The 26722-nt window shown below is 40.5% G+C and overlaps 1 protein-coding gene across 1 annotated transcript; it reads left to right on the top strand.

Moving 5' to 3' along the window:
- The first annotated feature begins 8508 nt into the window (after nucleotides 1–8508).
- On the top strand, nucleotides 8509–21649 carry LOC110931861. Its single transcript, XM_022175234.1, has 3 exons — nucleotides 8509–8638; nucleotides 8725–9016; nucleotides 21397–21649. The coding sequence occupies exons 1-3, from the start codon at nucleotides 8509–8511 to the stop codon at nucleotides 21647–21649; spliced, it is 675 nt and encodes a 224-aa protein (XP_022030926.1).
- Nucleotides 21650–26722: the final 5073 nt, after the last annotated feature.

Raw genomic sequence — 26722 nt, 5'->3', positions numbered from 1 at the left:
GGTTATTCTCAACATCATGATTCTATGTATGTATGTATGGATGTATGTATGTGCCTTTTTTTAGTTAAATGTGATTTTTTTTTACCTTTCAAAAAAAAGTTGAGTAAACTGCCATTTTGGTCCCTGTTGTTTGACCAGTTTTGCCACTTTAGTCCAAATCTCAAACTTATTATATTTGGGTTCCTGTGGTTTGCATTTTGTTGTCATTTTAGTCCAAATGTCAAAATCTCTGATTTTTGACTGTTTTAATGTCCCTTTTTTGTCTTTATCTGAATGGGTAGTTTGGTCATTTAATTTTCATTAAATGCAATTCATTTATTAAAAAACCCCAATAATATAAATACCCCTTATATTAGCAGACAATTACTTCATCATCTTCAACCTCTATCTCTCTCTCTCTCAACATACAACTCTGCTCTCTCTCTCTCTCTCTCTAAAATTATAGAACCTGCATCCCCTCTCTCTACCCCACTCTCTACATTTTTCCACCACCAACAACTACCATCCGCCACTACCACCCGCCGCACCACTCCTTACCAACCACCACACACAACACCACCTGCGACGGCACCACTCCCAACCACACCTACCGCATCACCTGCCACCGCCCCAAATTTGATGAAGAGAACTCCACCACCACCCATTTCTCTCTTCTCTCTATCTCCTCTATGTCGAACACCACCACCTCCCATCTCTCTCTGCCCAAAATCCCTCACAAAATCCCTTTATAAACCCTAATCGCCTTTCTTCAAACCCAGTACCCTCATTCCTTCTTCAAACCCAGATTAATCGGCCTACATGGTGTACAAATCTCATCCAAAATTATATCCCCGTAGATATTTGCAGAAGGTTTAGTTTGAATACCTGGATTGACCACCGAATTAGTAGCAAACGAAACCCATTACCTGATGTAGCGACAAATAGATTATCACAGGCCTTGTTTTGATTCGAAATTAATTTGCACTAAGACCCTAGCACTGCAACAAAGTTTGAGTTTGCTGTTTCATGAGTCGATTGAAGTGATTCAGGAGCTTCCTTGTTCGATTCTCGCACAAAATCTTCTAGGTGAAGACTAACCACAACCCTGTTACCAAATTTAGGATTATTAGGAGGATTCAAGCGAACCCCAACCTCCCCCGAGGTCAGATTTGTGTGCGAAAATCAGACGAGTTTAATGATTTTTAGAGAGAGAAAAAATTTGGGCAGAGAGAGATGGGTGGTGGTGGTGGAGTTCACGGTGGTGGTGTTCAACAGAGAGGAGAGAGAGAGAGAAGAGAGAGATGGGTGTTTAGAGGGAGAGAGAGAGAAGAGTGAGATGGGTGTTTGGAGAGAGAGTGCGTGTGTGTGCACAATGGGTTTTAGGAGTGTTTGGGTTTATTAATAGTTAAAAGGACCAAAATGCCCTTCAGAAAAGGACAAAAATCAGTTTTTTTTTTAGAAATCTGAACTGGTTTTGAGATTTGGACTAAAATGGCAACAAAATGCAAACCACATGGACCCAGATGTAATAAGTTTGAGATTTGGACTAAAGTGGCAAAACTGGCCAAACCACAGGGACCAAAATGGCAGTTTACTCAAAAAAGTTAAATGTGATTTTAGTACATGTGTTTTGGGTAATTTTGTCAGTTTAGTCCAAATGTTTCATTTTTCGTTTGTGGGTGCAAAAAGGTTTCACCGTTGACATTTTGGTCCACTAGGTTAACTTCATCCATTTTTTCTGTTAACGAGAAGGGCAATTCGGTCATTGTATATGGCCGAATTGCTCTTCTAGTTAACAGAATTACATATAAAATGACCAAATTGCCTTTCTCGTTAACAGAAAAAATGAATAAAGTTAATCCAGTGGACTAAAATGGCAACGGTGAAACCTTTTTGGACCCACAGGCGAAAAATAAAACACTTGGACTAAACTGGCAAAATTGCATAAACCACAGAAACTAAAATGATATTTAACTTTTTTTTTTTGTATGGTAAAGTTATGAATATTTAAAAATGAGGACATTTTCACCATGTAGATTTTTATAAAAGAATCCACATTGCTAAAGTATAAAAAACATTTACAAATGTGTTCAGTCAGTTTTTATATTAGATTTTAGTTAATCCTTCAAAAACTTGTATTTTCTGCTTATTCTTACAAACGTCTGCAGTCTTTAGACAGACAATGCCCTTACAGACGAACATCTTCACTACGGATTAAGCGGTCCACTCCATCTGCGCCCTTCCCATCTCTACTACTGGTGTTTGGCGCCCCACATGGGCTAATGTGGGGAGCCTTTGAATTTGAAATTGAATAGATAATAGTCTTAAAAATGTGTTGAAATAATGGAAAGTGACCAGTACATCTCAAAGACTTTAAAGATCAACCTACCCACGTATTTTTTTTTTTTTCATCACACAACTCCAACATGAACTCCTTAGCGTGATCCCGATCACTTGCTTTTATCTTTAACACAAGCTTGACTCACATCATCTTCGTCAAGACCAGGCTTGAAAACCTGATTGGACTCTCACTTATTATAATGCCTTGACATTGCAACTAATCTGTTAGGATTTTTTTTAACGACCAACAAAATTAATTCCGAGTACTCTCGGGGCACCCACTGGACAAACGGAGTACTCTGAGAGTAACCCGAGTCCACCACCAATTCCGAGGAAAACCCACAGTGGTGGATCCAGGGGTATTTTGGGGGTTTCCTAGGAACCCCCTTGGTTTGGAAAAAAATTAAAAAAGAAACAGTGGAAATTTTGTATGATTTAAAAAAATAATGAGAATTAGTGAAAGTCTACCAAAAGCAACCCGGTGGAAAAAATTCTTAGATCCGTCACTGAAAACCCGGTAACCCACCTGACCCGAGTCCACCACCAATTCTGAGGAAACCCCAGTAACCCGCTAACCTATTGGATTTGATTGGAGTCCTAGCCATGTAAAAAGTTGTAGGTTAAAGATGTTAAATGTTGTGCATTTGTAATGCATGTCCATGAAAAGCCAACGAACGCCTAAGGGGCATCTATATATTTTTAAATTCTTATTAAATTAAATAATTTCATTAATAACTAGTATTAGAGCGCGTGCCTCACAGCGGAGTCGTAGAAGGGTACTTGTGAAGATGTATTTGTTATCTTGGATATTGATGGATTAATATAAACGACAGTAAAATAAGTAAGTAATACGATTAAGTAAACATGTCTAGAGTTAAAAGTTAGTTTTAACCATAATAGGTTGAATAAGAAAAAAGAAAATTAAATTTGTTACATGGTTTATTAAAGGGTAAACAACCTTGCGGTGGGGACGTGATGAATCACACACTATGACGAATGATAAAGAAAGCAAAAAAAGTCGTAAAATTAACCAAAATAATATTTACATGTGTTCGGTTTGTTGTAGCTGCGGCTCGGCTCTGAAGTCTGAACATCGAAACGAAACGACGCAAAAGCACGTTGTAATATAAACAAATCATATTTGTACACCGGTATCAACCACACGAAAAAAGTTCAGATCAAAATGCCAATAAAAATAAGTACGTCATTAATTTATTAATTTATGTATCATAACGTGAAGATTTTAATACTAAAAATAATATATATCCACTGATGACGAGTAACAACTATTCACAATTAGAAATATTAGGTTAGACTATATATATAAGAGCATTCACATCCTAACTATCAAATTATGTGAGGAGGGGTTTTTATATTATAAATGGTATAAAAAGTGGTTGTGAGTAGAGGAGAGAGAAAATGTTACTGTTCATCTGTATATTTGGGGGGACACTGTTCACCCGTTATAATTTTTTAATATATTTTGAAAGTGGTTGTTAGTGGAAGTTAGAGAAAAATGTAATGATAATATTATTTAATTGAAAGGAGAGAGAAAAAGTATTTGTTTTTAGTGGAAATATATTGATATAGGAGTTGTTTTTTAGTGGAATGTATGTATAATTTGATGGATTGGATGTGAATGCTCTAAGTAGATTAATTGCATAGGGGAAGGATCCACTAAAAAGTGGATTTTGCCTAAGTAGCTTAAGAAGGATTGTGATGATAACATATGACACTCCTAATAAGTAGGAATGAAGGGCATTTTGGTCCTTATAATAGGAGTGAAAATGACATGTGCCACCCTTTTGTTTTTTAAAAATACAACAAAAAAATATAGCACAAAAAATGTAGTACAAAAAAATCTAGTACAAAAAATTTAGTACAAAAAATGTATAACAAAAAAATATAGCATGAAAAAATTCAGCAAAAAAATGTAGTAAAAAATATAGCACGAAAAAATTCAGCAAAAAAATGTAGTACAAAAAAATCTAGCACAAAAAACTTGAGAAAAAAAAATTAAGACAAAAAAACCCAACACAAAAAATTTAGCACAAAAATATAGTACAAAAATAAAGCACAAAAAATGTTATACAACATAGAAATAAAATACATTTTAGTGGGTTCTTTTTAATCTTCATAAATGGTACTCAAATTAAAGATAAAAAGACGCTCGATTTTACGGTGAAATTTTTATGAAAAAATAATGTCGTATAAAAAAGTTATGAACGTTTAAAAAATGAGAGTGGAATATGCATGTGTCTTGCATATGGAAAGAGAAAATTCATAAATATGATTTTCCCAAGATACCCTTACACTCATCCTTTCTCCTACATTTTCATCTTAACCATTGATTTGAAAAATGAATGGTTAAGATTCCTTCTCATCCTACTTAGGCAAAATAAACTTTTTATTTGATCTTACCCCTAATTGCATATAATAAAAATATTTGTAAAATTTGTTAGTTTACAAACCTTCTATAAATTTGAACCGATAAACTTTCAAATGTTACAATTTTTAACCCTGGTATTTCAAAGTTCAAACGTCTATGTTTCCTCCTAAAGAGGTTATGGTCCCAAATCCTATGTCGGCAATATGATTTAACCTCAGCGTGCACGCGAGACCATATCTAAAAGTAAATCAAAGTGTTGGCTTCCTCGACCTTGCGTTGACTGCAAGGGTGTGCCCCCAGCCGTGCGCGAGGTTAGGACCAAGATATAATCAATTCTGACACTTAGTTCCTTTGACAAAAGACCTAGCTTCCTTGACCTTGTGCCGCCTGCTCAGGGTTACCCTAGGTCGCGCGGGGACAAGAAGTGCAGGGTAATGTCGAACGGTACAGAAGGTACGAGTGGCAGATCAGTGGACCAATAGGCGCTCAACAGTCTGTATTCTATTGTGCTTCATGATGAGCAATCGTGCAGGAGAAAAGAAGTACACAAGGACGCATACGTGGCACCAATCGGCTTGCGCCGACAACTGCTCCATGATCTCCACTTAACTGCTGACGACAGACCAGACAACAAAGACAATCGTCAGAACACGTGGATCCATTCAACATGTGCCAACTACCCTCTCAACTGGGATCACTAACGGTCGTAACAGAGTAGGCAGAATGAATATTCTTTGTTGTCGATCTCAGGCCCAAGACCCCATCAGCCCATCTCCTTCACAAATCACATCGGCTATAAATAGAGAACTTCACCTCCTGGTTTAAGGATCGCTCTCTTGCCATCTCACTTCATACACACACTTTTATACTCAAAATAACTTCTTATTCTCACGCCGGAGGCTGGTTACAAGGAGAACCCCCCATATTCTCCTCCTTGTAACGAGCTTCAGAAGAAGATTAACCCTATTTAGACGAGACAATCACCATAAACTAATCCCGGGATTAACTTGATGTTTTTTCACCTCCACTTTCAAACAACTAAACACAATCCTTGTATTAACTCTACATACGAAGCTCGTTCATGCAATTGCTTGTATTAAATCCTACATTCAAACTTCGGATATCCTGGATATTCATAATTCCAAGTAGGGTTGGCTCTTGGGTCCGCCAACCCGTGCCGTTGCTCGAGGCCCAAATTTTCAAAGGGCCCGAAAGGTTTTTATAAGATTTTATATATATGTTAAGTTATATATTTAGTATCTGCATTCATTTATTATGCAAAAAAAAAAGTGTTGGTAATAGAGTGTGAAAACCATCTTAAAATATTGTTGAGGTCTTAGACCACCCGTAGTGATGTGGATTTGGGGCATTTTTTTGCCCGAAAACGCCAAAGCACGCCCCGGTCATGGCCCCTTTGGGCGTTTTTTTTTGTTTTTTTGTCCCAGACGTTTTAAAAACAACGCCAAAGCCCCATTTTGATGGCTCAGTCACATGTAACCCTCTTCTTCTTTAGCCAATCAATTTTTTTTCATGTTTTTTTTTTATTTATTTAATTCTTTACATCCCTTTTAACATAATGCTCACATCCCACTATACCCATTGTAGAAAAACGCCCCTTTGCTGACTAGGACGACACGTGACGGACAACGCCTAAAGATGGGGCATTATTCACCCAACCACTACGTACGGTCTTAAGTTGTCTCATCACCAAGATTTAATTTTTTTACTTTATTTTTCCTTAACCATAATTTTAGGCCTAATTCTTTTTACTCAATTAACCACTTAAATATAAGAAGTCTTTAAGAAAACATCCTGGTAGTAAGTAACTTATTCAATAATAAAAGGTTGTGAATTCAAATTTTATAAATTTTACATGACACATATCTGATATATGTAGGCTTGGAAATATTGGAATTGTTGTTAGAAAAATAGAAACTTAAATATAAGGTAAGAAATATACTTATATATAAATATAAATGATAAAGATGGATGTATTAATGACCATCACATGCATGAATTTGAGCACACAATAATTCATGTGTGTAGATCTTTCCACGTCTCCACCGTCCCACTAAAAATTTATTTAAAAATAAGTGAAACCACCCACCTCTTAATCATTACTTGGAAAAAAACATAGTATGAAAACAATGGTGTCCCTGTTTCACTACTATTACACATAACGCTAGAGGGTATGGTGATTGTTTTTTAAGGGAAGATAATCCGTCACGTAGACGCCACGTCATAGTCTTTCCAAAGATGATCCATTTCACAAAACTATAGGATATAGAGGATGGTCCTAGATAATCATACCCCACCACTTTTATGTTTTTTTTTTTTTTTAATTTTCTACTTTTATTAACATTTAACAAATAAACTAACAAAATATTTTCATTAGTATTAAAAACACATTACATAAACTTTAAAAATTAACATACACTTAATAAAAAAAAAAACATAGACTTAAATAATTTGATGCTTCTTCAGGATGTCGGTTTGTAATTTTTTCAACATCGAACGTTTCGGCTCGGGATACTCATCGAAATCCATCGTTATTATTTCCCATTCCTTGAGCCGAATTTTTTCATCGGAAATTCGGATTTTCTCATTCGACAATCGGACCTTCTCGCGTAACTTTTCTTCCGCTACACGAGTTTTTTCTTCGACGGCCCGCTCCTTCGCCTTCGCCTTTTGGGCCGAGACGTCCGTGTACGTTTTAAAGTGTTCCATAAACTCTTCCATCTTCGGGTCCACCTTTTCCTTTTCTTTCCCCTTTGCCCGCTCCTTCTTTGATTTGTCCCGGCCCGGTGGACGCTCCGCTTCATGTACGGCGTATTCCTCTTCGTCAAACTCGGCGTCATCATTTAAGTTTATGTGACACCTCGCGTCCGATCCACCGGCGCTAAAACTACCCGTTTCCGATGTCCTTTGCCGCTTCGCCATCTCCACCTCGTTGGGAATCGGCACCCATTTTGGGTGCGTTTTCAAAATTTCCCACGCGCGAACGTGTGCAAAGTTGGTATTACCATTGTTCGCCTTATACTTCTCCAACGCTTGTTTGAACACATCCTCGTCGCTCATGCCGCTACAACGCCCACTTGTATATATTTTATTATACTCATCGCAAAACTTATTGACGAACCCGTTCATTTTCCGCCACTTTGATGACACCGAGTCGATATCTCGATACAAGCCTTGGTCCATAAGCTCAAAAAACTTCGCCAAAACCTTGGTCCAAAACCCGTCACCCGTTTAATTATTACCTATAAAAAAACAAACAAAATAATTCTAAAGTTATAATTTTAAAAAAAATATATAAACTGTTAACAAAAAGATAAACTTTAAAAAGATATATAAACTTTAAACAAAATATATAAACTGTAAACAAAAATATAAACTTTTAAAAAATATATAAACTTTAAGAGTGACCAAAGGGTATGTGGGTGGGGGACGGTCCCATACCCCTTAGCCTAAGAGTAACCAAAGGGTATGTGGGTCGTACCCTATCCGTCCCGGACCGTCCCCGGCTTCGCACAGCGCCCCCCGGTGGGTCGTCGCGGCTCTCACGGCTTCTCCAAGACGTTGGAGACGAGCCGAAATTGTGAGGCCCCCTTCATTGAATGTCGTTTGATAACGGCTAGTTTTAAAAAAAATTATTTAATTTAAAACCTATGTAAATACCCACACATTTAACCATTTTTATATAAAAACTCACCCACTTTCTCCAAACAACTCCCTTTAGACACCATTTTTATTCAAAAATTCACCCACATTCTCAAATAATCTTCTCTAAAAAATACACAATGTCATCTTCCTCTTCATTGGGTTCGACGGACACCATGGAAGCCGTAAAATATTTTATAAACACGGTGGAGGAGGAGGTTTCGTCACAACCACGAAACAGGAACCCACACATCGACCGAGACCGAGAAAGTTAGTTATATTTTTATTCTTATATTTTTATAGCTTTGCATTATATTTTTATGTATAAGTTATATATTTTTATTTTTATCGTGTAGGTGCTCACGAAAGATTAGTCGTCGATTACTTTGCCGACGAGCCGTTGTACTCGGAGGCTATTTTTAGACGCCGTTTCAGAATGAGTCGTCGACTTTTCTTACGTATAGCCGACGATTTAGCCGCTTATGACCCGTTTTTTACCTTGCGACACGATGCTAGAGGCAAAAGGGGATTCACCACCTTACAGAAATGCACTGCGACGATTCGTCAACTAGATTTTGGGACGGCAGCCGATGCTTGGGACGAATACTTAAAGATGTCCGAAAGAACTGCTAGAGAATGTTTATACAAGTTTTGCAAATTTGTGGTGAGGCTCTACTGTGACGACTCGAGTTTCCAAGATTCCAATTTCGCATTTATTGCACGTTCATTGTTTGTTTAGTTGTTTATTTGCACAATTGGTTTGCTTTGTAATTGTATACGTTTTGATATAATAAAGTGTATTGTAATTGTGCATGGTTATGTGTTACTTGTGAAAGACTTGACAAATACTTGAATGTGGTGATGAAACTATAATAGATAATACTCAAGGGTGTTAAGTGCTAATAGTGAAACTCTAATCATTCTTAACCCTAATCCCTTTCACTAATCATCACCAAAGAAACAAAGCACGTACTTTCATACTCTCTGATCCTCTCTGGCAATCATCACCTTCATCATTGGCACAAGCTCTTCATCACTCTTGATTTCCTCTCTTTGCTAGAATCAATCTAAGGTAATTGTTTGATGATTGTTTGTTACTATCAATTCTTGATTTTGTGTTTCATGTAAACCCTAGTTCTTCATATGATATTCTGTGTTTAATTGATTCTGATTTATTGTGAAATGGGTATGGTTGTTGTGGAATCATTTGCTTGATGATTAAGATACAAGATATGTTAGAATGATCGATTGATAATTGATTATTGCACTGTGAAAATGTATGAAATTAGGGTTTTCTGAATCTTGAGAACGTAACTGTTATATTGCTTACTTTATGGTTCTGTGCGTGACTAGGGTTTCGAGTCAGAACTTTTGAATGATAATCATAGTCAGAACTTTTAACAAGTATGCATATGGTCCGAACATTATATATGTTATGAATTGTCCGACTTTTGTTGTTGCTTAATAATAAGATCCGACTTTTATAATGGTTGCTAGGGTCCGAACTTTATTAAATCAAGTATGTCCGACCTTTTGTGTTTGGGCTTGGTCCGAGTTTTGGACCTTGGAGCCCTTGTCCGAACTTTTACATAGGGAAGCCCACCCCCCCACTTCTTGTCCGAGTTTTGTATATACATCACTAGTAGTCCGAGTTTTACTTACATGTGAGCCCTGTCCGACTTTTTTTGAGAACACTAGGGGAGTCCGAATTTTAAGGGGAGAACCCCCATGTCCGAGTTTTGAAGGGAAGTCCCCCCTTTGGCCCCTGTCCGAGTTTCATGGCCTCAAACCCTCACCTAGTCCGAGTTTTTAAGTAGGGAAACCCTTCCCTTTGTCCGAATTTTGTAAAAGAAAGCCTAGGGGTCCGAGTTTTTAAGTGGGAGACATGTCAGAGTTTTGAAGTGGCCCCTTGGTCCGAATTTCTGGTCCTGGAATGTTGTCTGACCTTTTATTGTGTTGTTGTGTCCAACCTTTGTGAATTAAACATGATGTCACCTTGATTGCATGCTAATAGTCCGAACTTTACAAGTGATGTGTGTGTCAAAGCTTACTGTATGTTCTGTATATGATTTCATGCTACTGAATGTTACTGCATGATCCTATATGTGAGAACAATCCTTATCATATCATTCTGTACACAACTATCACACGGATCACAAATGTTTAGACATCAATGACTCGTAAACCCTCCTTGAATGTAACACTTACATCGAATCTTGTGCAATGTATCCTAGGTCGTGTGTAACGGACTTAGACATTTAATTAACCCCATAAGCAATAACATACCGAGCAAACCAAGGTGAGTTCACACTCTTACTAAGGCATGGGATTCCCAGGGCTTGGGAATGGGATTGAAGGAATGAGATTGAATAGATTCGTACTTACACTGTTAATAGACTACCTACCATCGTCCTCGGTTGTGCAGGACACATACGTAAAACCTACGTATACTTGTACTACTCACTGTCCTCAGGTTGCGAAGGACACTCACGTAAAACCTACGTGAACTTATACTCACTACTGCCTCGGTTGTGTCAGGCACTTACGTAAAACCTACGTAAACCCCCGCGTACCCCTATCCTCGGTTTGTGAAGGATACTTACGTAAAACCTACGTAAAGCTTGTACGTATTACTGTTCTCGGGTTATGAAGAACACTTATGGTTACGAATAGTCTAGTGGATATACAACATGGGAAGCCCCCACTAATAGAACATACTATCGGCCCAGTAGAGCCACATGTTACAAACGAACTTACTATTACGCAATTACTTTCTGTGAACTCGCTCAACTAGTTGTTGATCCTCTGTTACATGCCTTGCAGGTCGTTAGGTACATGGAGCTTACACAGGGAGGAGCTGGTCGTTGTGGGCACGGATCGTGAATGTTTCATTAAACACTTTATGACAATTTCATACTTTATTTTGTTGGGTTTTATTTATACGCTTCCGCTAATCACTGATAACATACTTATATTTTGGACACCTTTCATATTGGTGGTTGAATGGCATTTACTTTTACTTATTAATTACATGTTCAATATGATTGGTGGCTTGATCCTGGTCAGTCACGCTCCCAAGCGGTGATACTCCGCAGGTGGATTTTGGGGGTGTGACAGATTGGTATCAGAGCCATTGGTTATAGAGAACTTGGTTTTAATATGGGGAAAACGTTTTTATTAAAACCAGACTATAACTAGTACAGTGCTCAACGATCCACAACAACGCCTCGCTCCACGTGCAAGACTCAACATCCTAGGTAATAAGGTTTATGTTTATTGCCTACATGCTAGAATTGCATAGAACTTTGCTCGTAGTATGCTTAGATTACATTACTCACTGTTTGTTATTGCTTGAGAACACTTGTGTGCTTACACTCTTCTGTCATCGCACTATTCGCGAACCTTTCTCACTTATGTTGCCTTTGATGTGAAGATCAATGGCCGGACGTATTAACTTGACACAAGCCCAGTTGACGGCTCTTATCAATGAACAAGTTGCTGCGGCACTTGCAGCTGCAAACGCAGGAGGTATACCCTGCAGTCGTAACTCATCCTAGGATCTTTAGATCCTACGTTCCTAAACGAACTCTTATGTTTAACCATATACTGTTTTTACACATTAGGTCAACCCGTTCAGCAACCTGTGTGTACTTTCAAGAACTTCATGGATTGTCGTCCTAGCACGTTTAGTGGCACGGAGGGGGCGGTTGGACTCCTCCACTGGTTCGAAAAACTTGAGTCTGTGTTCGAAATGTGTGAATGCCTTGAGGCCCGCAGGGTGAAGTACGCCACTGGCACACTTGAAGGAATTGCGCTAACTTGGTGGAACGCGCAAGTTCAGATTTTAGGGTTGGCAGCTGCTAACGCCACCCCTTGGAATGATTTCAAGGAACTGATCAAAAGGAAATACTGCACTCGGGAAGACATCCACAAGTTGGAAGATGAGTTGTACCATCTGAAAATGACTGGGTCAGAAATTGAAGCTTATACTAAAAGGTCAAACGAGCTGGCCGTGATGTGTCCAACTATGGTGGACCCTCCAATCAAGCGCATTGAGTTGTATCTCAAAGGGTTAGCGCCAGAGATTCAGAGCCATGTGACATCGGCTAATCTTGACAATATCCAGGCTATTCAACGCCTCGCTCATCGCCTCACGGACCAGGCAGTGGAACAGAACAGGCTGCCTAAACGTATCAGCGCTACTGCTACCGCTACTACCTCTACTACACTTGCTACTCCCAGTGACAAAAAGAGAAAATGGGATGGGGATTCCAGCAAGGGATCAGCTTCAGTTCAGTCTCAGGTTCAACAACGAAAGACTGACAGTTATCAGAGTCCCAGTCAGCACTCTTCAGGCAGTCACAGGCAGGGTGGTTACCGAGGGAACCTCCCAAAGTGCAACAACCGCAACAGACACCACAGTGGCCAGTGTAACAAGGGTCGCTGTCAAAGATGCCTCAAGATGGGTCATGAGGCCAAGGATTATAGGAGCCCTCGGTCTGCGAATCAGAATCAGCAGCAGCCACAAGCACAGCAGAATCGGCAACAGGGCAACAAGGGATGTTTTCATTGTGGTGCAGAAGGTCACTTCAAAAGGCACTGTCCTCAGCTAAACAGGAACCAGAACAACAACAACAATAACAACAATCAGGGAAATGGCAACAACAACAATGGTGGGAACAACAACGGCAATGAAGCAAGGGGTCGTGCATTTGTGTTGGGGCAGGGTGATGCCAGAAATGATCCCAACGTAGTCATGGGTAAGTTCCTTCTCGACGACTTTTATGTTACTGTATTGTTTGATTCGGGTGCGGATACAAGTTATGTGTCATTAAAAGTTAGCCAAATGTTAAAACGTGCACCAACTCCCTTAAACACCAAACATGTCGTAGAATTAGCTAATGGTAAAAGTCTAGAAGCAACACACATAGTTCAAGGTTGTAATCTTATCCTCGCTGGTCAGACTTTCTCCATCGACCTCATTCCTATAGTTCTGGGTAGTTTCGACATCGTCATCGGCATGGATTGGTTGTCCAAGCAGCAAGCAAAGATTCTTTGTAAGGAGAAGATCATTCGTATTCCTCGTTCTGGTAAGGAACCTCTCGAAGTTCAAGGCGACAAGAGTGGTGCTGTGGTTGGCATCATCTCTTTCTTGAAGGCTCAGAAATGTTTACGGAAGGGTCACGCTGCCATTTTGGCACTAGTTACTGATGCAGCTACGAAAGAGAAAAGAATAGAGGATATCCCAGTGGTACATGATTTTCCTCAAGTGTTTCCTGAAGATTTACCTGGTCTACCGCCTCATCACCAGGTCGAGTTTCAAGTCGAGCTAGCTCCTGGAGCAGCACCTATAGCTCGCGCACCGTATCGATTAGCTCCAACTGAACTGGAGGAACTGTCTAAGCAACTACAAGAGCTCTTGGATAAGGGCTTCTTTCGTCCAAGCTCTTTGCCTTGGGGAGCTCCAGTACTATTCGTGAAAAAGAAGGATGGCACTTTTAGGATGTGTATAGACTACCGCGAACAGAACAAGGTCACAGTGAAGAACCGTTATCGTCTTCCACGCATTGACGATTTATTCGACCAGTTGCAAGGGTCGAGTTACTACTCCAAGATCGACCTAAGGTCAGGTTACCATCAGCTGAGAGTCTGGGATGAGGACGTCTCTAAGACAGCATTCAGAACTCGCTACGGCCATTACGAGTTTCTAGTGATGCCATTTGGGCTTACGAACGCGCCTGCAGTTTTCATGGATCTTATGAACAGGGTGTGCAAACCCTACCTAGACAAGTTCGTCATTGTTTTCATCGACGACATCCTGATCTACTCCAAGAGTCAGGAGGAACACGAGCAGCACTTACGTCTTATCTTGGAACTTCTTCGAAAGGAACAACTGTATGCTAAGTTTTCAAAATGCGACTTCTGGCTTCTTGAAGTCCACTTCTTAGGCCATGTGGTGAACAGGGATGGGATTCATGTCGATCCATCCAAGGTAGAATCGATCAGGAACTGGCCTGCACCGCGTACACCAACGGAAATACGCCAATTCTTGGGTTTGGCGGGGTACTACAGACGATTCATAAAAGACTTCTCAAAGATCGCACAGCCGCTTACCATGTTGACACAGAAAGGTGTTACCTATCGTTGGGGTAATACACAAGAAACAACTTTTCAGTACTTGAAGGATAGACTATGCAGCGCACCTATTCTCTCATTGCCAGAAGGCACAGACGATTTTGTGGTCTATTGTGACGCCTCGATACAAGGGCTTGGTTGTGTATTGATGCAGCGGGATAAAGTTATTTCCTACGCTTCGCGGCAACTCAAAGTTCATGAACGGAACTACATGACGCACGATCTAGAGCTGGGAGCTGTTGTTTTCGCGCTCAAGATATGGCGACACTACCTGTACGGTACCAAGTGCACTATCTACACCGATCACAGGAGTCTCGAGCATATCTTCAAGCAGAAGGAATTGAACATGCGTCAACGACGATAGGTCGAGCTGCTTAATGATTACGAATGTGCCATCAAGTACCATCCAGGCAAAGCCAATGTTGTGGCTGACACTCTCAGTCGAAAAGACACTCTACCTAGGCGTGTACGAGCCTTACAGCTCACTATTCAGTCTGAACTTCCTGCACAGATACGAAATGCTCAGGTAGAAGCATTGAAACCAGAAAACGTCAGGGCTGAAGCCTTGCGTGGCTCAAGGCAACGATTAGAACAGAAGGAAGACGGCGCCTACTATGTAACAGGACGTATTTGGGTCCCACTATATGGCGGTTTACGAGAACTTGTGATGGATGAAGCTCACAAGTCTCGCTACTCGGTACATCCAGGTTCGGATAAAATGTATCACGACATCAGAACTACATATTGGTGGCCTAGCATGAAGGCCCACATTGCAATTTACGTCGGCAAATGTTTGACTTGTGCGAGAGTCAAGACAGAGTACCAGAAACCCTCAGGCCTACTTCAGCAACCTAAGATACCACAGTGGAAATGGGAAGAAATTTCCATGGATTTTGTTACTGGCCTGCCTAGATCCCAGCATGGGAATGATACTATTTGGGTGATCGTAGATCGACTCATGAAGTCTGCTCATTTCTTGGCTATCAAAGAAACGGATAAGTTCTCTACATTAGCAGACATCTATTTGAAAGAAGTTGTTTCTAGGCACGGAGTGCCAACCTCCATTGTTTCGGATCAGGATGCACGATTCACTTCAGAACTATGGCAAGCAATGCACAAATCCTTTGGCTCTCGATTAGACATGAGCACAGCTTATCACCCTCAGACGGATGGGCAGTCTGAGCACACGATTCAAACCCTAGAAGACATGCTTCGGGCATGTGTTATTGATTTCGGCAACAGCTGGGAAAAGCATCTCCCATTAGTGGAGTTTTCGTATAATAACAGTTACCACACCAGCATACAAGCCGCTCCATTCGAGGCATTGTACGGACGTAAATGCCGGTCACCTCTCTGTTGGGCAGAGGTGGGGGATAGTCAGATTACAGGTCCAGAAATGGTAGTTGACGCTACTTAACGGATTGCACAAATACGACAACGTATGGCGGCAGCTCGTGATCGCCAGAAAAGCTATGCTGATAAACGCAGAAAACCGTTCGAATTCCAAGTTGGGGATCGAGTGCTACTCAAAGTCTCACCCTGGAAGGGTGTGGTTCATTTTGGTAAACGAGGCAAGTTAAATCCACGGTATGTTGGACCGTTCGAAATCACTGAAAGAATAGGCAAAGTAGCCTACAGACTAAACCTACCAGCTGAACTTGGTGCAGTTCACAATGTATTCCACGTGTCGAATCTGAACAAGTGCCTGTCAGATGAGACCCTCATAGTTCCTTTTAAGGAACTCACTATCGACGGGCGGTTGCAGTTCGTCGAGGAACCAGTTGAAATCACGGACCGGGATGTCAAGGTCCTCAAGAACACTAGAATACCTCTTGTACGAGTTCGTTGGAACTCCCGTCGTGGCCCAGAGTATACCTGGGAACGAGAAGATCAAATGGAAATCAAGTATCCCCGGTTATTCGAAAACCGTGCAACCACTACTGAGGCTGAAGCTACTACTACTGAATTTCGGGACGAAATTCCAAATCAACGGGGGGATGATGTGACACCCTAGGAAAACCAGTAAACGATACAACTTACCTAGCTTCCTCAGTAACCGCATGCTAAATTTCGGGACGAAATTTCTTTCAAGTTGGGGATAATGTGACAACTCGAGTTTCCAAGATTCCAATTTCGCATTTATTGCACGTTCATTGTTTGTTTAGTTGTTTATTTGCACAATTGGTTTGCTTTGTAATTGTATACGTTTTGATACAATAAAGTGTATTGTAATTGTGCATGGTTATGTGTTGCTTGTGAAAGACTTGACAAATACTTGAATGTGGTGATGAAACTATAATAGATAATACTCAAGGGTGTTAAGTGCTAATAGTGAAACTCTAATCATTCTTAACCCTAATCCCTTTCACTAATCATCACCAAAGAAACAAAGCACGTACTTTCATACTCTCTGATCCTCTCTGGCAATCATCACCTTCATCATTGGCACAAGCTCTTCATCACTCTTGATTTCCTCTCTTTGTCTAGAATCAATCTAAGGTAATTGTTTGATGATTGTTTGTTACTATCAATTCTTGATTTTGTGTTTCAGGTAAACCCTAGTTCTTCATATGATATTCTGTGTTTAATTGATTCTGATTTATTGTGAAATGGGTATGGTTGTTGTGGAATCATTTGCTTGATGATTAAGATACAAGATATGTTAGAATGATCGATTGATAATTGATTATTGCACTGTGAAAATGTATGAAATTAGGGTTTTCTGAATCTTGAGAACGTAACTGTTATATTGCTTACTTTATGTTTCTGTGCGTGACTAGGGTTTCGAGTCAGAACTTTTGAATGATAATCATAGTCAGAACTTTTAACAAGTATGCATATGGTCCGAACATTATACATGTTATGAATTGTCCGACTTTTGTTGTTGCTTAATAATAAGATCCGACTTTTATAATGGTTGCTAGGGTCTGAACTTTATTAAATCAAGTATGTCCGACCTTTTGTGTTTGGGCTTGGTCCGAGTTTTGGACCTTGGAGCCCTTGTCCGAACTTTTACATAGGGAAGCCCACCCCCCACTTCTTGTCCGAGTTTTGTATATACATCACTAGTAGTCCGAGTTTTACTTACATGTGAGCCCTGTCCGACTTTTTTTGAGAACACTAGGGGAGTCCGAATTTTAAGGGGAGAACCCCCATGTCCGAGTTTTGAAGGGAAGTCCCCCCTTTGGCCCCTGTCCGAGTTTCATGGCCTCAAACCCTCACCTAGTCCGAGTTTTTAAGTAGGGAAACCCTTCCCTTTGTCCGAATTTTGTAAAAGAAAGCCTAGGGGTCCGAGTTTTTAAGTGGGAGACATGTCAGAGTTTTGAAGTGGCCCCTTGGTCCGAATTTCTGGTCCTGGAATGTTGTCTGACCTTTTATTGTGTTGTTGTGTCCAACCTTTGTGAATTAAACATGATGTCACCTTGATTGCATGCTAATAGTCCGAACTTTACAAGTGATGTGTGTGTCAAAGCTTACTGTATGTTCTGTATATGATTTCATGCTACTGAATGTTACTGCATGATCCTATATGTGAGAACAATCCTTATCATATCATTCTGTACACAACTATCACACGGATCACAACTGTTTAGACATCAATGACTCGTAAACCCTCCTTGAATGTAACACTTACATCGAATCATGTGCAATGTATCCTAGGTCGTGTGTAACGGACTTAGACATTTAATTAACCCCAGAAGCAATAACATACCGAGCAAACCAAGGTGAGTTCACACTCTTACTAAGGCATGGGATTCCCAGGGCTTGGGAATGGGATTGAAGGAATGAGATTGAATAGATTCGTACTTACACTGTTAATAGACTACCTACCATCGTCCTCGGTTGTGCAGGACACATACGTAAAACCTACGTATACTTGTACTACTCACTGTCCTCAGGTTGCGAAGGACACTCACGTAAAACCTACGTGAACTTATACTCACTACTGCCTCGGTTGTGTCAGGCACTTACGTAAAACCTACGTAAACCCCCGCGTACCCCTATCCTCGGTTTGTGAAGGATACTTACGTAAAACCTACGTAAAGCTTGTACGTATTACTGTTCTCGGGTTATGAAGAACACTTATGGTTACGAATAGTCTAGTGGATATACAACATGGGAAGCCCCCACTAATAGAACATACTATCGGCCCAGTAGAGCCATATGTTACAAACGAACTTACTATTACGCAATTACTTTCTGTGAACTCGCTCAACTAGTTGTTGATCCTCTGTTACATGCCTTGCAGGTCGTTAGGTACATGGAGCTTGCACAGGGAGGAGCTGGTCGTTGTGGGCACGGATCGTGAATGTTTCATTAAACACTTTATGACAATTTCATACTTTATTTTGTTGGGTTTTATTTATACGCTTCCGGTAATCACTGATAACATACTTATATTTTGGACACCTTTCATATTGGTGGTTGAATGGCATTTACTTTTACTTATTAATTACATGTTCAATATGATTGGTGGCTTGATCCTGGTCAGTCACGCTCCCAAGCGGTGATACACCGCAGGTGGATTTTGGGGGTGTGACAGATTGGTATCAGAGCCATTGGTTATAGAGAACTTGGTTTTAATATGGGGAAAACGTTTTTATTAAAACCAGACTATAACTAGTACAGTGCTCAACGATCCACAACAACGCCTCGCTCCACGTGCAAGACTCAACATCCTAGGTAATAAGGTTTATGTTTATTGCCTACATGCTAGAATTGCATAGAACTTTGCTCGTAGTATGCTTAGATTACATTACTCACTGTTTGTTATTGCTTGAGAACACTTGTGTGCTTACACTCTTCTGTCATCGCACTATTCGCGAACCTTTCTCACTTATGTTGCCTTTGATGTGAAGATCAATGGCCGGACGTATTAACTTGACACAAGCCCAGTTGACGGCTCTTATCAATGAACAAGTTGCTGCGGCACTTGCAGCTGCAAACGCAGGAAGTATACCCTGCAGTCGTAACTCATCCTAGGATCTTTAGATCCTACGCTCCTAAACCAACTCTTATGTTTAACCATATACTGTTTTTACACATTAGGTCAACCCGTTCAGCAACCTGTGTGTACTTTCAAGAACTTCATGGATTGTCGTCCTAGCACGTTTAGTGGCACGGAGGGGGCGGTTGGACTCCTCCACTGGTTCGAAAAACTTGAGTCTGTGTTCGAAATGTGTGAATGCCCTGAGGCCCGCAGGGTGAAGTACGCCACTGGCACACTTGAAGGAATTGCGCTAACTTGGTGGAATGCGCAAGTTCAGATTTTAGGGTTGGCAGCTGCTAACGCCACCCCTTGGAATGATTTCAAGGAACTGATCAAAAGGGAATACTGCACTCGGGAAGACATCCACAAGTTGGAAGATGAGTTGTACCATCTGAAAATGACTGGGTCAGAAATTGAAGCTTATACTAAAAGGTCAAACGAGCTGGCCGTGCTGTGTCCAACTATGGTGGACCCTCCAATCAAGCGCATTGAGTTGTATCTCAAAGGGTTAGCGCCAGAGATTCAGAGCCATGTGACATCGGCTAATCTTGACAATATCCAGGCTATTCAACGCCTCGCTCATCGCCTCACGGACCAGGCAGTGGAATAGAACAGGCTGCCTAAACGTATCAGCGCTACTGCTACCGCTACTACCTCTACTACACATGCTACTCCCAGTGACAACAAGAGAAAATGGGATGGGGATTCCAGCAAGGGATCAGCTTCAGTTCAGTCTCAGGTTCAACAACGAAAGACTGACAGTTATCAGAGTCCCAGTCAGCACTCTTCAGGCAGTCACAGGCAGGGTGGTTATCGAGGGAACCTCCCAAAGTGCAACAACCGCAACAGACACCACAGTGGCCAGTGTAACAAGGGTCGCTGTCAAAGATGCCTCAAGGTGGGTCATGAGGCCAAGGATTGTAGGAGCCCTCGGCCTACGAATCAGAATCAGCAGCAGCCACAAGCACAGCAGAATCAGCAACAGGGCAACAAGGGATGTTTTCATTGTGGTGCAGAAGGTCACTTCAAAAGGCACTGTCCTCAGCTAAACAGGAACCAGAACAACAACAACAATAACAACAATCAGGGAAATGGCAACAACAACAATGGTGGGAACAACAACGGCAATGAAGCAAGGGGTCGTGCATTTGTGTTGGGGCAGGGTGATGCCAGAAATGATCCCAACGTAGTCATGGGTAAGTTCCTTCTCGACGACTTTTATGTTACTGTATTGTTTGATTCGGGTGCGGATACAAGTTATGTGTCATTGAAAGTTAGCCAAATGTTAAAACGTGCACCAACTCCCTTAAACACCAAACATGTCGTAGAATTAGCTAATGGTAAAAGTCTAGAAGCAACACACATAGTTCAGGGTTGTAATCTTATCCTCGCTGGTCAGACTTTCTCCATCGACCTCATTCCTATAGTTCTGGGTAGTTTCGACATCGTCATCGGCATGGATTGGTTGTCCAAGCAGCAAGCAGAGATTCTTTGTAAGGAGAAGATCATTCGTATTCCTCGTTCTGGTAAGGAACCTCTCGAAGTTCAAGGCGACAAGAGTGGTGCTGTGGTTGGCATCATCTCTTTCTTGAAGGCTCATAAATGTTTACGGAAGGGTCACACTGCCATTTTGGCACTAGTTACTGATGCAGCTACGAAAGAGAAAAGAATAGAGGATATCCCAGTGGTACGTGATTTTCCTCAAGTGTTTCCTGAAGATTTACCTGGTCTACCGCTTGGCGAGGAATGTATACGCGAGGCTATCAGGGACATCCAATAATAATTCTAGAAGTTGTTGCGTCTCAAGACCTATGGATTTGGCATGCTTTCTTTGGGATTCCTGGTTCAAATAACGACATCAACGTTCTACAAAATTCTGAGGTTTTTGACGATGTTATAAAAGGGATCCTGATACGAGGTTTACGCTTTCGGGAGTGGAGTACAGACGCGGGTATTATCTTGCCGATGGAATATACCTACAGTACTCTACAATTGTTAAAACTGTTAGGCATCCGCCAGATGAAAAAAGAAAGAAATTTGCCAAGTTTCAAGAAGCGACTAGAAAAGATATTGAACGGTGTTTTGGGGTTCTCCAACTAAGATGGCATATTATTGAAAATCCAGCACACGCTTTTACACCCAATACGTTGCGATAATGTATGTATGCTTGTATTTTGCTGCATAACATGATCCTCGAAGACGAAGGACATGCAATTTGTGAGTATGACGAGAATGCGGTGGAGCAGAATAATGTTCCGGTTAGCGAATACATAACGATTTCACACATGCCAATCTTCAATCAGACTTGATCGAACACATTTGGAATCTCGAAGAAAACAACGAGTAGTTTTTTTATTTATTTGTAACTTTAGGCTTTTTTTTAATGTAACTTTAGGTTTTTTTTAATGTAGCTTTAGGTTTTTTTTTAATGTAGCTTTAGGATTTTATTTAAATGTAACTTTTTTTATTTTTATTTACTTTGTTTTAATTATTTAACTAAATCCAAAAATAAAAAATAAAAAAAGGGGAAGGGCTATCCACCATACCCTTGGGTAGTCCTTAAGTAGATGGTCCTCCACCCTTGCTTAGGTGGCGCCTATGTGGCGGATGGTCCCTTTGGGGACTATCCAAACCATACCCTATGGTCTGATGTTTCGAAGTTTGTTATCTTGTACACTTTTTTTTTGGCTCGGGTCTCGTAGAAAAATTGAGTAAAGTACAACTTCTGTTTTTGTGGTTTTATCTGTTTTCACGTACATACTCTATTTGCCAATTTCAACCATTTCAATCTCTGTGGTTGTCAGTTGCAATGTTTAAATTTGTGTGAAAAAGATTAAAATACCGTTAAAACTTTAGTTACCATTTCTGTCCCTGCGGTTATACTTGATATATTCCCTCCAATTTCAAAACTATTATCTAAATCTAGTAATTAAAGACCGAAGGCAATTAATCTCCCTAATCTAATTCCTAATGATATTACTATTAACAACAAGTGATTAAGTTTTAAGGGTACTTTAGGCGCATGGTCGGAACGTAATATTGTTACTCTTATTCGTCTTTTGAGGTGGCTGGGTGTAAGGGCCTGCAAAAATGTCCCAAATTGACCCGTAAGTGAAAACCCGGACCCCTGAAACCCTAATGTGCATGAAAAACCAAGAAATCAAGAAATTTGGGTTTGACACGGGCCGCGTAAACCATAAGAGAAGGCTACGCGGGCCACTGACAAAATCACTCAAATCAAGAAAAGACTGAAAACGGCTCGAGATCGCCAGAAAAGTTATGCAGACAATCGACGCAAGCCCTTGGAATTTCAAGTTGGAGACAAGGTACACTTAAAAGTTTCTCCTTGGAAAGGGGTAGTCCACTTTGGTAAGAAAGGAATGGGTCCAAGGCACATGGACCATTCCCAGTAATTCAGCGAATAGGACCAGTTGCCTATCGCTTACAACTACGAGAAGAGTTAGCCGAAGTACATGACGTATTTCATGTATCTAACCTTAAGAAATGTCTATCTGACGAATCCCTGGTAGTACCTCTTCAAGACATAGAGGTAAATGAAAAGCTAAAATTTGTTGAGAAACCACTTCAAATAGAAGACAGAAAGGTCAAGTTTCTCAAGCACAAAAGACTAGTACTGGTCAAGGTCAAGTGGGATTCAAAAAGAGGACCTGAGTACACCTGGGAGCTGGAATCGGAAATGAAGCGAAAGTATCCTCACTTATTTCAGTAAATCTCGAGGACAAGATTTTAAATAAGGTGGGGAGAATGTAAGGGCCTGCAAAAATGTCCCAAATCGACCCGTAAGTGAAAACCCGGACCCATGAAATCCTAATGTGCATGAAAAACCAAGAAATCAAGAAATTTGGGTTTGACGCGGGCCGCGTAAACCATAAGAGAAGGCAACGCGGGCCGCGACAACTTAAAGTTCACCGGATAAGCGTTCAGGCCACATGTCAAACACGTGGCGGGCCTACACGTGACACGGTAGCCCTAGTTGTAGACTAGGTGGCCCTCGCGGGCCGTGTAAGTTCTTATAAGGGTTTACGCGGTCCGCGTAAAACCCAAAAAGTTGCTATAAATTGCTGGTGCATGAGCAGTTCATCTGTGTTCAAAAATTTTGTTCAAAAACAAAGTTTACTGCTCAAAATCGAAATTATAAGTAGGGAAACGTTGCTACGATTACGGGGTATTAACTCGATCACTGCTACGATACAATGTCCGATCGATTGAAACCAATCCGATGGATGTTTAAGTGTAAGACTCTCAATTAAAATACACAATATTTTTACTGACTAACTAAGAAAATTCATAATCATTAGAGCACAAACATTAATATTAATCCTAGTGTAGCACATAAGTGTTTTAAAACCAACACAACACTAAAAGGATACATAAGTATTCCTTCTATTACAAAATTATTACTAATGATCATCTAAGACAAAATTTTCGGCAGTACTTCTAGAATGTGTTCGGTTCATATGCCTTGCGTTGATCACCATCCGCTTGGTTGACTTACTTGAAAGCTGGAAAATTTAACAAAATAATAATGTTAGAATCCTTCAAATTTCACATAATTAAAGGTACGCTTAAAACGGATTCGAACTATGTAATTATACAAAGCTTAACAATTTTGGCTGGGCTCCACCGTAATTTACGGTGGGCGCTGGACATTTATGGTTCTGCCGTAAATCAGTAAAGAACCACCGTAATGATTTACCCTCTACCGTAAATTACGGTGGTTACCGTAATTTACGGTAGCTTCTGCATATTTTTCCTGTTTTGCTGTTTTGACCCGTTTATACCAATTTTTGCACTTTTAAGTCATCAAAGCGCAGTACGGGGCATTTCTTTGCAACAAGTATGACCCGTTTTGGATCCCTTGCTTCAACACACACGCTCCCATTACCGGTTTGCGTGTTAATAATATTCTTCCCATTACCCGACACACGGGTTTATGGTCTACGGATGAGGTACTTCCGTTACCCGGTTTGTACCCACCATTGTTAGCTCGTTTTGGTTTGCCATTATGAAGTCCCTCATTTTAAGCAACCAAACCAACACGACTCTCTATTGTTCATAACTAGTAAACCATTAAAAATGAAAACTAGATCATCAATATTATAGTAGCGTTAACCACGTACCTTAAAGCTTTCCCTTTAAACGAGCGTCCGCACCGGCTTGACTTCCCGACGCCTCACTCGTATTGCCTAAGACATACAAGCCAATTACCATTAGAACCATTCGGCTCATGACTAAGCTTGTTACTTTACCAACACCACATTTGTGTCGATCAATGTCTTTTAGGCATTTTATCAAGCATCTTATGTGCATGATTTCTTACAATTCATAACTAAGTTTAACATTTATCATTTAGCCATGATAAACATCAATTTAGGCAATTTCACTAAATCTTCACATTAATAATTTCTGAACCTTGTTCATAGAACTTGAATTACTCTAGGATACATCATAATCCTAATGTCTCATACTTTTCTACAAAAACCCCCATATCACCTCTAATGGTGATTATGAACTTTACAAGAATTAGGCCAAATTTCAACAAGCACTCGACTAGGGTTCATCCCTATACACTATTTCAATCAAAACCACTATCATGCATGCTCAAATTTGAATCTCATGAATTTATCTAAAATTTAAGGTAGAACCGAATCATGAAATTTTGCATACCTTACGATCCCTTAGTCAAGGTGATCACAAATCTATGTTCAAATTTCAATTTGGACTTGATTCGAACCTTCAATTAATGGATTTTGTGAATGTTAGGGTTTGAGGGGAAATCCCCTTGTTGTCTGCGTTCTGGTCGATCAAACACACACTTAGGTGTGTGTTTGGTGTGTTATTATACTAGTAATAATTGAAGTTCCAGATTTGACAAGTTTGGTCCCTCAATTATACATGAGCTATAGAAAGGGCATTTAATTATACTTTATCATATTATGTTAAGATTTCTTACTAACTAGGTTATCTTTCCTAGTCTTTTATCTTAACTTACTACTGATATTTAGTTTAAAATGTAACATTAATATTTTCGGGGTGTTACAAGTCCACCCTCCTTAAAGAGGGTTTCGTCCCCGAAACCTGTTTATGCATATGACAAAAAATTTCATACACGTACCGAAAAGTGTAGGGTGTAGTCGTTTCATTTCCTCTTCAGACTCCCAAGTGGTGTCTGATCCTTTTCGGTGTTCCCATTTGACCTTTACTTGATAGATCATCTTGTTCCTTAAGCTTTTCACCTTACGGTCTAGAATTGCAATTGGTCTCACCGCGTAGTTGAGACTATTATCTACCTCGATGTCGTCATAGTGAATATACGCGGTTTCGTCAGCTAGACATTTCCGGAGATGTGATACATGGAACGTGCTATGTATCCCACTCAACTCTGCGGGCAGTTCGAGACGGTATGCCACCCTACCGACCCGCTCGATAATTCTAAAGGGTCCGATAAACCTTGGGCTTAACTTTCCCCTTTTTCTAAACCGGATTATTCCTTTCCATGGTGATACCTTCAACATCACCTTATCACCAACTTGAAACTCAATTGGTCTTCTTCGTTTGTCTGCATACGCCGTCTGTCGATTTTGAGCCGCCCTCAGGTGAGCTCGGACTATGTCGATCTTATGATTCGTGAGTCCGACTATATCCTTATGTGCAAGTTCACGCGGACCAACCTCACCCCAACATACCGGAGTTCGACACTTCCTACCGTATAGCATTTCATACGGGGCCATACCGATGCTTGCGTGGTAACTGTTATTATATGAAAATTCAACCAACGGTAGGTGAACATCCCAACTACCCCCGAAGTCAATTATGCACGCCCGTAACATATCTCCCAATGTTTGTATTGTTCTTTCACTTTGACCATCCGTTTGAGGATGGTACGCGGTGCAAATGAACAATTTAGTTCCCATTTGCTTTTGGAAATCGCACCAAAAATTTGAAGTGAACCGGGTATCCCTATCGGACACGATGGATACCGGCACTCCGTGGCGTGCTATTATCTCATTAGTGTACACTTCCGACATCTTCTCTGACGTATAAGTTTCTCGGATAGGGATGAAATGGGCACTTTTGGTTAATCTATCCACAATTACCCAAATGGCATCAAAACCACAGCTAGTTCTGGGCAGTTTGGTTAGCAGGTCCATTGTAATTTGTTCCCACTTCCAAACTAGAATATCTAATGGTTGCAACTTGCCGTATGG

Source organism: Helianthus annuus, chromosome 3 (assembly GCF_002127325.2).
Source record: "Helianthus annuus cultivar XRQ/B chromosome 3, HanXRQr2.0-SUNRISE, whole genome shotgun sequence".
Classification (NCBI taxonomy): domain Eukaryota; kingdom Viridiplantae; phylum Streptophyta; class Magnoliopsida; order Asterales; family Asteraceae; genus Helianthus; species Helianthus annuus.
Note: the sequence above shows the minus strand (reverse complement) of the source record. Positions and strands in the feature narration are given on the sequence as shown.